This window comes from Carcharhinus amblyrhynchos, chromosome 21, assembly GCF_965287045.1.
Source record: "Carcharhinus amblyrhynchos chromosome 21, sCarAmb.v2.hapA, whole genome shotgun sequence".
NCBI lineage: Eukaryota > Metazoa > Chordata > Chondrichthyes > Carcharhiniformes > Carcharhinidae > Carcharhinus > Carcharhinus amblyrhynchos.
Window position 1 is genome coordinate 45,273,193 of NC_137344.1, and position 12,117 is coordinate 45,285,309.

Sequence of the window (12,117 nt, forward strand, 5' to 3'; positions counted from 1 at the left end):
ATGGGCCAGGAAATGGCAAATGGAATTTAATGTTGGCAAGTGTGAGGTGGTCCACTTTGGTAGGAATAATGGTAGGAAGGATTATTACTTGCGTGGAGAAAAACTGCAGCAGGCGACGGTGCAGAGGGACCTCGGGGTCCTTGTGCATGAGTCGCAAAAACCCAGCTTGCAGGTGCAGCAGGTGGTCAGGAAGGCGAATGGGATGCTGGCCTTCATAACGAGGGGGATTGAATGTAAAAGTAGGGAGGTCTTGCTGCGGCTGTATAGGGCACTGGTGAGGCCGCAGCTGGAGTACTGTGTACAGTTTTGGGTGCCGTACTTACGCAAGGATATTTTGGCCTTGGAGGGAGTGCAGAGGAGGTTTACTAGGATGATGCTGGAGTTGAGGGGGTTGAGCTATGAGGAGAGGCTGAATAAATTAGGCTTGTACTCGTTAGAGTTTAGAAGAATGAGGGGAGATCTCATTGAGACGTATAAGATGACGAATGGGATGGATAGGATAGAGGTGGAGAGACTCTTCCCGCTCAGAAAGGATAGTAGGACTAGGGGGCACAGCCTCAAGATAAAGGGGGGGCGGTTTAGAACAGAGTTGAGGAGGAACTACTTCACTCAAAGGGTGGTGAATCTCTGGAATTCTCTGCCTGTTGAAGTGGTGGAGGCTACCTCGCTAAATATTTTTAAGACGCGGGTTGATGGGTTTTTGATAAGAGAGGGGATTAAGGGTTATGGGGAGAGGGCGGGAATGTGGAACTGAGCCACGACAGATCAGCCATGATCTTATTGAATGGCGGGGCAGGCTCGAAGGGCTAGTTGACCTACTCCTGCTCCTATTTCTTATGTTCTTAAGTCTGCCACTTACCAGACGTTGCTTTTCCTTTCCACAGTGTCCCCCAATTAACTTTTGAAAGTTCCTGTCTGATACCATCAAAATTGGCCTTGCCACAATTTCGAATGTTAACTTTTGGGCCAGACCTATTATTCTCCATAGCTATCTTAAAACTAATAGAATTATGGTCACTGGTCCCAAAGTAATCCCTCACTAACACTTCTGTCACGTGCCCTTCCTTATTTCTCAAGAGGAGGCCAAGTTTTGCCCCCTCTCTAGTCGGGCCATCCGCATACTAAATAAAGTGTTAGTCATAGCTAGGGTGTAGAGAAAGGTCAACTTAATACAAGATCCATTCAAAAGTCTGGCAGCAGGGAAGAAGCTGGTCTTTAGAAGGTTGGTATGTATCCACAGACTTTTGTATCTATTTCCTGATGGAAGATGATGGTGCTTGATTATACTGGCTGCTTTTCTGAGACAGCGGGAAGTATAGACAGTGTCAGTGTGTGGGAGGCTGGTTTGAGTAATGGATGGACTCTGTCTCTTTTCTTGCAGCCCTGGACAGAGGAGGAGCCACACCAAACTGTGATACAACCAGAAAGAATGCTTTCTATGGTGCATCTGTAAAAGTTGGCGAGAGTTGTAGCTGACGTGCCAAATTTCCTTAGCCTTCTGAGAAAATAGAGGCGTTGGTGGGCTTTCTTAACTATAGTGTCAGCATGGAGGGACCAGGACAGGTTGTTGGTGATCTGAACACCTAAAGACTTGAAGCTGTTGACCGTTTCTACTTTCTCCCATTGATGGAGACGGGGCACATCCTCCACTATGCTTCCTGCAATCAATGACTATCTCCTTTTGCTTTGTTGACATTTAAGGGAGAAATTACTGTCATCACACCAGTTCACAGATTCTCCATCTCTTTCCTGTACTGTGTCCCCTCATTGTTTGAGATCTGGCTCACGATGGTGGTGTCATCAGCAAACTTGAATATCGAGCTGGAGGGAAATTTGGCCACATGGTCATAGTTGTATAAGGAATATAGTAAAGGACTGAGGATACAGCCTTGTAGAGCACGGGCGTCGAGGATGATCATGAGGTGGTATTGTTGCTTATCCTTACTGATTGCAGTCTGTGGGTTAGAAGGTTCAGGATCCAGGGAGGAGCCAAGCTCCAGCCCACAGTTTGGAGGTGAGATTCATAGGAGTAATGGTGTTGAAGGCTGAACTGTAGTCAATAAACAGGACTACAGATTTTTATAAATACAGGTTACAAAGATAGAGGTGCAGGGCCAGGGCGTTGGCATCTGCTGTTGCAGACTGTAGTGGATTTAGGCAATCTGGGGGGCCCGAATTGATTCGTGCCATGGCTAACCTTTTGAAACACTTTATAATGATGGATGTAAGAGCCATCAGAAGATAGTTGTTAAGGCACAGTGCCTGACTTTTCTTTGGTGCTGGGGTGATGGTCATAGTCTTGAAGCAGATAACAACCTCAGATTGGTGTAAAGATGCCTGTGAGGAATCCTGCCAGCTGGCCCACACAGGATCTAAGTGCTCATCCAGATACCCCATCTGGGCCAGTAGCTTTCCTTGCGTTGACCTTCGAGAACGTTGCTCTGACGTCTGCAGTGGTGACCTAGGGTATAAGGTCATTCAAGGCTTCCAGGATGAAATGCGTGTTCTTGCTGACCTCCTGCTCAAAACAGGCGTAAAATGCATTGAGCTTATTTGGGTGGGATGGTTTGGTGCTAGCGATTTTACATGCCTTCATCTTGCAGCTGTTACATCTTGCAGACCTTGCCATAGTTGACAGATGCTGATCATTTGCTGGGAATGTGATTGAATGGGCATCTTTTGATAATGCATCAAAACAGCCATCCTTTAATGAGAATTAGAGTTACTTGATTGTTGTAGGCCTCAACATGAAGCAAAATCTTGTTACCACTGGATCTTGAATGAACCTATCTTATATTAAGTTGATGTTTGCCTATACCCTAGCTATGACTAACACGACATTCTCAACCCACCTTTCCTTCTCTATGAACAATATGCTTTGTCTATATGAAATGCTACTTGTCACTCGATACTAATACATGTGACAGATGTGACAGTAATAAATCGAATCAAATTGAGAGATAGTCAGGGAACAGTAGCCCGTCCCAACTTTCTGATCACCACACCAGAGTTGCTAATTTCATATTGACTGGGGTCTGAACCTCGGTCCTTAGTCATGTGGCTAATCGTGTAATTTGTTTAAACCAGATGAATCATTTGAAGAAGTGACCCATTGCTCTCTTTGATGTACTTTTGTTTGCTTTCCAGCTGATCATGTTCTTCATATTTGATTTTAGATTGTTGGATCCAAAAAGCCTGAACATTTCTTTCTTAAATGAAGCAAAATTATTACATTATGCCCCACCGAGCACTAATGTGTAAACACAATAATGCTATTATCTCAGCTTGAAAATATAATGGTAACCTGATTCATCAATTTAAAATGATGCACCATTTCTTGTTATAGATTATCCTGTTCATTAGTTTTGAGTAATCTATAGGATAATAGATATTACAGAGGAAATTGTGTAATGTAATTCAGTAACATAATCTGATAATTAAATCTGCATGGCAACAGTATTCCCTCTAATTCTAAACTACTTCCCAAAATAGCCTATCTTAAGGGTGGAAGGAAAAGAAAAACATCACGTAATTCCCTCTAATTATTGAGACATTGAACTGAAATTTTTCTGGCCTCCAAAATTGAAGGGCTGAGATCCAAGGTGCAGTTAGATACCATCAAGGTTGAAGAGGGCAGGAGATAAGATTGGGTGAGTGTTGATAAATTGATATCAAACCAGACTATAATGGTAAATTCATCCTAGCCACTAGTGTGGGTCTACTACACCCAAGTGGCTGATCCTCCTTTTTGTAGAAGAACAGATACAGCAAATTTGGTGTAACATAAGTGATTGGATTAAAATTGATAACTTCTCAGGTGAGGTGTTTTTGGAAAGTGCTTAATAATTAAGAAATTGGACATACAGGTACAGCACCTCAAATCTGGCAGCTTCAGGACGAAGGATTTTGGATTGTGTTGGTTTTCAGGTTAGACGTTTTGGGCCGTGGGCTGGTTTGGTGAGGTCAAGGGAAGATCTTAATGTGGGATGGAGTGGATCACTAAGTAGTAAAGCATGTAGGAGCCACACTGCATCAATGCAGCACTAAGCCAAATTGTCTACAAGTTAAAAATTTTGCTCAGTTAACATTGATGTATGGAATATTATAAAAATGTCCAGCTTTCAGGTAGCTAGATTTGCTGTACCCTATTATGTGCCAACTGTGCTGTGCAACTTTAATGAAAGAAAGAAACAACTAAGAAAAAAGTGACAGGTAAAGATTGGCAGGTTCATCAAACTTTATTGCCGTTAATAGCAATAATGCAGTGAAGCATCCTAAACCCTCTTCTGCTCCATCCTCACCTCACCAACAGTCAAATAAGCTCCTGGGAAAAAAAAGCAATGAAGTAGATTTTTTAAACCCTAGACTTCTCCTTTGGCAGAGAAATGGCTTGGACATCTCATTGTAGATCACAGTAGTCATTAGTTAATCATGCAACATTCCGTCTACCTTTTATACACAGCAACAAAGAACCTGTCCAGCTGATTATTGACCTGTTGCAGTCAGTTTGCACCCACCATGTGACCTATATTTAGTTCCGAGCTTCAGTAACCATCTGCGAAAGTAAAACGGCCTGACATCAACCTACTTTTGCGCTTGAATGGCTTTTTTTGCATGACCTCTCATTTTTCCTAATGCATCCAATTCAAATAGCTTGTCCACACAGATGCTGCCTGGTGCATTTAAATACATAAACCATGGTGCTTTAATTAATATAATAAGACCCTGTCATGATAGCTGAGGCTGTTTAAACTGAGTCATTCCACCAAGCCTCTCTTTAACCTTTTCCAGTGCCTCTGTCACCACCATGCCGGGGACCAAAACTGACCAAAGTATTTCAGTCTGGGTCTTTCGGAATGCATTGTGTTTTAACAGTTCGTGGCCTTCCTGCTATCCTTTCGGAATAGATTCTCAAGTGGAGGTCAGCCTGAATGACAGATTTGACTGGCTGATGGGTAGGGAACGCTCCTGAAAAGACAACTACCAGGGATTTGGTGTATTTTGGGATACAGGTGAAGAGATGGGGAAGCAATGGGGTAAGTATAGGCTGGTTATGAGGTTTGAGGATTGGAAGATCAGGGTAGAGTTGATTGGTGATTATTTTCCAAACGTTGCTGGATTCCGGGGAAGTGCCGGAAGATTGGAAAACGGCTAATGTTACGCCGTTGTTTAAGAAGGGTGGCAGGCAAAAGGCAGGGAATTATAGGCTGGTTAGTTTAACGTCTGTTGTAGGTAAAATGTTAGAATCCGTCATCAAGGAGGAAATAGCGAGGCATCTTGAGGAGAATTGTTTGATAGAGCAGACACAGCACGGTTTTGTTAAGGGGAAGTCGTGTCTGACGAATTTATTGGCGTTCTATGAGGATGTGTCTAGGGCGGTGGATAGAGGAGAGCCGGTGGATGTGGTGTTTCTTGATTTTCAGAAGGCGTTTGATAAGGTGCCGTACAAGAGGTTATCACAGAAGGTCAGGGGGCATGGAGTTGGGGGTAGGGTGTTAGCGTGGATAGGGGATTGGCTGTCAAATAGGAGGCAGAGAGTGGGGGTCAGTGGGTGCTATTTGGATTGGCGGTTGGTGACTAGTGGAGTGCCCCAGGGGTTGGTGCTGGGGCCTCAGCTATTTACCGTTTATATAGATGATCTGGAGGAGGGAACTGAGTGTATGGTGTTGAAATTTGCTGATGACACCAAGATTGGTGGAACGGCAAATTGTGCAGAGGGTGTGGAAAGTCTGCAGAAGTTTCTAGATAGGCTGGGCGAATGGGCCAGGGACTGGCAAATGGAATTTAATGTTGGCAAATGTGAAGTTGTCCACTTTGGTAGGAATAATGGTAGGAAGGACATGGCGAAAAACTGCAGCATGTGACGGTGCAGAGGGACCTCGGGGGTCCTTGTGCATGAGTCACAAAAACCCAGCCTGCAGGTGCAGCAGGTGGTCAGGAAGGCGAATGGGATGCTGGCCTTCATAGCGAGGTGGATTGAATATAAAAGTAGGGAGGTCTTGCTGCAGCTGTACAGGGCAGTGGTGAGGCCGCAGCTGGAATACTGTGTGCCGTTTTGGTCGCCGCACTTACGCAAGGATATTTTGGCCTTGGAGGGAGTGCAGAGGAGGTTTACTAGGCTGATACCGGAGTTGAGAGGGTTGAACTATGAGGAGAGGCTGAATAAACTAGACTTGTACTCGTTAGAGTTTAGAAGAATGAGGGGAGATCTCATTGAGACATATAAAATGATGAATGGGATGGATAGGATAGAGGTGGAGAGACTCTTCCCGCTCAGAAAGGACAGTAGGACTAGGGGGCACAGCCTCAAGATAAAGGGGGGGTGGTTTAGAACAGAGTTGAGGAGGAACTTCTTCACTCAAAGGGTGGTGAATCTCTGGAATTCTCTGCCCGTTGAAGTGGTAGAGGCTGCCTCGCTAAATATATTGAAGTCTTGCCTGGTGATTGTCGAGCGATGTTCGATCCATTGTCATAGCGTCTGCATAGTCTCCCCAGTGTACCATGCTTCAGGACATCCTTTCCTGCAGCGTGTTAGGTAGACAACGTTGGCCGAGTTGCAAGAGTATGTGCCGTGTACCTGGTGGATTGTGTTCTCACGTGTGATGATGTCATCCATGTTGATGATCTGGCATGTCTTGCAGAGGTTGCTGTGGCAGGGTTGTGTGGTGTTGTGGTCACTGTTTTCCTGAAGGCTGGATAGCTTGCTGCGAACAGTGGTCTGTTTGAAGTTGTGCAGTTGTTTGAAGGCAAGAAGTGGGGGTGTGGGGAATGGCCCTGGCGAGATGTTCGTCTTCATCAGTGATATGGGGCGAACATGCAAACTCCACACACGGTGACCCGAGCCAGCAATCGAACCCAGATCCCTGGCTCTGTGAGGCTGCAATGCTAATCAAGCCATGTGGTAATGTGAAACATTGGAAGGACAAGGAGGGTTGTTACTGTACCCGGACTATTCCTGTCGGCATACCAACCAAAAAGCATGTACTGTGATACAGCACATGAGTCTGTTTGAAAGAGAATCTGCGCTGCTGCAGCAAAAATCCTCTCCTTGGAGGCAACAAATGTTTTATTTTTGGATGAAAAGCACATGGCCATAGCAACCAAAGTGAGTCATTACTCATTAGTTGCTTATTCATATGACCAAATGCATTGAATTTGCCAACTCCTGACTCAGAACAGCTCCATTCAGTTCTGACCTGAATAAGATGGAACAATGATCTGTCATTCCCAGGCCTGGATTACTGAAAAAGCTGATTCCTCTTTGATGCAAAGAGCTGCACCTGAATAGGTAAAAATCTACATATTAGGAAGTATTTGAGAGTATGGAGGACAGGTTGTTGGAGGTGAGCAGCAGGAATCTTAGAATCTTCAAAACACTGCAAAAGGACAAATAATGATTCCAACGTAAAGTGAGTTCTCAGACAAAAGTTCTAGCCAACCATGTATTAATTATAGTAGTCCTGAAGGGTGAAAGCAGTCTATTGTTATGAAATGGAAGGTCCTCTCCCCAGAACAAGTCCATGTTCTGATAAAGGGTCGATGCTAGAAACATCAGCTAGTTGTAAATATCAATCTGTTTAAAGGGGAGGGTATCAAATAAGAACATAAGGAATAGGAGCAGGAGTAGGCCGTCCAGCCCTTCGAGCCTGCCCCGCCATTCAATAAGATCACGGCTGATCTGAAGTGGATCAGTTCCACTTTCCCGCTGTCTCCCCATAACCCTTAATTCCCTTGTCTGTCAGAAACCTATCTACCCGTAACTTAAATATATTTAGCGAGGTAGCCTCCACCACTTCAATGGGCAGAGAATTCCAGAGATTCACCACCCTTTGAGTGAAGAAGTTCCTCCTCAACTCTGATCTAAACTGCACCCCCCCCCCTTTGAGGCTGTGCCCTCTAGTTCTGCTATCCTTTCTAAGTAGGAAGAATCTCTCTACCTCTACCCTATTCATCCCCTTCATTATCTTATACATCTCTATAAGATCCCCCCTCATCCTTCTAAACTCCAACGAGTACAGACCCAGTCTATTTAGTTTCCCTTCATAGTCCAACCCCCTCATCTCCAGTATCAGCCTAGTGAACCACCTCTGCACCCCCTCCCAAGGCCAATATATCCTTCCGCAAGTGTGGCGACCAAAACTGCACACAGTACTCCAGCTGCGGCCTCACCAGTACCCTGTACAGCTGCAGCAAGACCCCCCTACTTTTATATTCTATCCCCCTTGCTATAAAGGCCAACATTCCATTTGCCTTCTTGATCACCTGCTGCACCTGCAGACTGGGATTTTGCGACTCATGCACAAGGACCCCCAGGTCCCTCTGCACCGTAGCATGCTGCAGCTTTTCGCCCTTTAAATAATAATCCCTCCTACTACTATTTCTGCCAAAGTGGATAACCTCACACTTGCTAACATTACACTCCATCTGCAGGTCCTCGCCCACTCGCTCAGCCTGTCCAGATCTCTCTGCAGACTTTCCACACCCTCCACACAATTTGCTTTTCCACTCATCTTCGTGTCATCAGCAAATTTCATCACCCTACGCTCAGCCCCCTCCGGATCATCTATACAAATGGTAAATAGCTGAGGCCCCAGCACCGATCCCTGCGGCACTCCACTAGTCACCAACCGCCAATCAGAATAGCACCCATTGATACCAACTCTCTGCTTCCTATTAACAACCAATCCTCTATCCACGCTAACACCTTACCCCCAACTCCGTGCACCCTAACCTTCTGTAGCAACCTTTTATGAGGCACCTTATCAAAAGCCTTCTGAAAATCTAAAAGCACTACACCCGCTGGTTCCTCTCTGTCTACCGCACTAGTCACATCCTCATAGAAATCCAATAAATTCGTCAAACACGGCTTCCCCTTAACGAATCCGTGCTGCGTCTGCTCTGTCAAACCATTCTTTTCTAGGTGCCTCGCTATTTCTTCTTTGACGGATTCTAGCATTTTTCCAACTACAGACATTAAACTAACTGGCCTATAATATCCTGCCTTTTGTCCGCTACCTTTTTTAAACGGCGGCGTAACATTAGCCGTTTTCCAATCTTCCGGCACTTCTCCGGAATCCAGCGAATTTTGGTAAGTAATTACTAAGGCATCCACTATCACCTCTGCCATTTCTTTCACAACCCTGGGATGCATTCCATCCGGTCCTGGGGACTTGTCCACCTTCAGTCCCATTAGTCTATCAAGCACTACCTCTCTAGTGACAGTAATCGCATTCAGGCCCTCAATTCCTACCATCCTTCTATCTTTAAGATCCGGTGAACTATTTGTGTCCTCCTCCGTGAAGACCGAAGCAAAAAACTTATTTAAAGCCTCAGCCATTTCCTCATCTCCCACTGCTAAATCCCCCCTCTCGTTCTCTAAGGGTCCAACATTCACTCTAGCCAGCCTTCTCTTCTTTATATATTTGTAAAAACTTTTACTGTCCTTTTTTATATTTAGTGCTAGTTTAGCTTCATAGTCTATCTTTCCTTTCTTTATCACCTTCTTGGTCATTCTTTGTTGATTTTTAAATTTTTCCGAATCTTGTAATCGCCCACTACTTCTAGCCACTCTGAACGCATCAGCTTTTAATACTCTCCTTTATTTCCTTAGATAACCACGGCTGGTTATCCCTTCTCCTACAGTCCTTCTTTACCATCGGAATATATTTCTGCTGAGTACCAAAAAGATATCCTTAAAAATCCTCCACTATTCCTCAGTCGCCCTACCAACCAATCTGCGCCCCCAATCTACGTTCGCCAGTTCCACTCTCATCCTATTGTACTCCCCTCTGTTCAAACAGAGGACACAGGTTCGGGACCCTACTTTCTCATCCTCCATCTGCATCAAAAATTCAACCGTACAATGATCACTCGTCCCAAGAGGATCCATCACGAGAAGATCCCTAATTCTACCTGCCTCATTACACAAATTTTATGGGGCCTACAAGGATGAGGAATGTGTGTGGGTTGACTTAATTAGGTGGATGGGCTGCAAAATTTCATTTTCCTAATGGTAGGCTGTGATGTGAGAATATAGTCAGTGGTGTGTTTGTGGAATGTGGAGCATTTCGCTGGCTTTTGGTGGATTTAGATGTGTAATGTTTGCATTATTAATATTCAACATGGAATTGTTTCAATTAAGTCCTAGCTTCAAGATAAATCAGTGGTGCATGAGAATCTTGTTGCAGCCGATTCACAATGATTTTCTTGGTGATATGCACCTATCGTCAGTTCTGTGCAAGATTTGTGGGGTTCCTTGTTTAACACTGGCACAAGGGAGAAGACAGTAAGAAGTCTGACAACACCAGGTTTAAGTCCATCCGATTTATTTGATAGTAAACTTTCGAGGTTTACCTCTTCGTCAGGTGAAATCGGTTGGACTTAAACCTGGTGTTGTCAGGCTTCTTACTGTGTTTACCCCAGTCCAATGCCGGCATCTTCACATCATGACAAGGGAGAAGTGCAGAAGAATGGCAAGTTGGGGCAGCATCAGCATCTTGAGATGGACACACATTTCGACAGTGATGACACCTCCTTTTAGGCTCCTCATGTTCTTATTTTCACTGACTGTCACTACCAAACCATCCAGGACAAAAGGCCCTCCCCACCTCAATCCTTGAAGCCCCCAATGCCAACTTCTGTCCTCCCTGGATTCCTCTTTCAGTCCTCCATGTTTCCTTTGAAAGAGGAATCCAGCGGAGGAAGAGGGCTTGACATTCGGACCTTCAAGAATTGAGGTGGGGAGGGCCTTGTGCCCTGGGTGGGTTGGTGGTGGCATTCAGTGAAAGTAAGAAAATGAGGGGCATGAAAGGCAATGTCGGTAGTACCCAAATGTGTGTTCATCTCGAGGTGTTGACTGGCAGAGTCCTTGGAGAACGTCAGGATCATTTAAAAAAACGTGTGTATTGTATGTGTGCCACTGTACTTGTAATTGTGTAGGAATAGGCAAAATTGGTGAAAACAGTTCCAGTTTTGGGAATGCTACATTGTTTCCAAAATTGCAAGTGCCTAGGAAAATGAGGCAACATTGCTTCTAAAGTTTATATTGAAACTGATTGTCACACACTCACTCTGAAAATATAACAAAGTAAGGAGCTGCAGTAAGGTCAAGGTCTCATTTGTGGACACAATAAGAGGCATTTAGTTAATGGATCATTTAAGCTTTGCCATCACCAGCAGTTGACTAGAAGGGGTTGTTCAGCAATCGTATGGGAGGTAAATGGACGTGCATGGTACCTGCTCTGGTTGTATGGAAAGGTACCTGCAGATTATACCTGAAAGCAGTTTTGGTGGATGAGTGAAGAAAATAGGAGAGGGAGCAGTTCTTTTGGAGAATGGGGAGGGGAGTGGAAATATGTTTAAAGTTGTATGCATGTGGGAAATGACTGAAGTGAATTGGGTTCTTTTCAGTCAAATCCAGTAAAGAATAGACTTGTTCTGGAGGCGCACCTCAAACATAAAAAATTCCAAATAATGGATCTGATATATTGAAAAATGGCTTCTGAAGCACTCTTGGGAAAGTATTTTTAATACAAGTAGAATATATAATGTGTCAGGTAACTATCTTGTGATGGGCCTTGAAATTTGGACTGTAATCAGAGATTTTTGGTTTCTGGATTTGCTCCCGTTCTTTTTAATAATAGACATTTTTCTATCAAAAGTCTGATTGTTCCATAAAAGACTTGATTGCCTGCACCAAAAATAGAATAATTACATTTGTCAGTCTAGTAGACCATATAACTAGCTGCTTCCTTTCAGTAAAAAAAATTTTCTCTCTCTCTTTCCTTGGCTTCAGGAACCTGGGCCAGCCAAAGTGGCAGTGACGGGTTCAGGGATCCCTGATCCAGAGAAGATACCAGATTCACGGTCTAGCCTGTGGCAGGAGGAGCTTCAAGGTAGAGATGTGGAGGCAACTCAGAGTTGGCCCCTTGCTGATGGTTCTCATGGAGGACTGTTTTCCTTGAGAGAGGGTAAGTAGAATTAACAGCTTTGCAGGAAACTTCTTTTTAGAAGTTCTACATTAAACTCCTCAGTGAAGCCAATTTAAACTAACTATGCAGTTTAATTTAACTAACTCGAATATCTCAAATTTGTATTTACATTATGGAATTATTCGTG

At 44.3% G+C, this 12,117-nt stretch overlaps 1 protein-coding gene across 5 annotated transcripts in view; it reads left to right on the forward strand.

The window, feature by feature from the left end:
* Positions 1 to 12,117, forward strand: part of mpripb (myosin phosphatase Rho interacting protein b) — a 417,298-nt gene that overhangs the window by 198,676 nt on the left and 206,505 nt on the right. For all 5 annotated transcript variants that reach the window (XM_080209086.1, XM_080209085.1, XM_080209087.1 and 2 more), the window contains exon 6: positions 11,795 to 11,969. In XM_080209086.1, the coding sequence (XP_080065212.1) occupies positions 11,795 to 11,969 (175 nt within the window). The remainder of the gene's footprint in view (positions 1 to 11,794; positions 11,970 to 12,117) is intronic.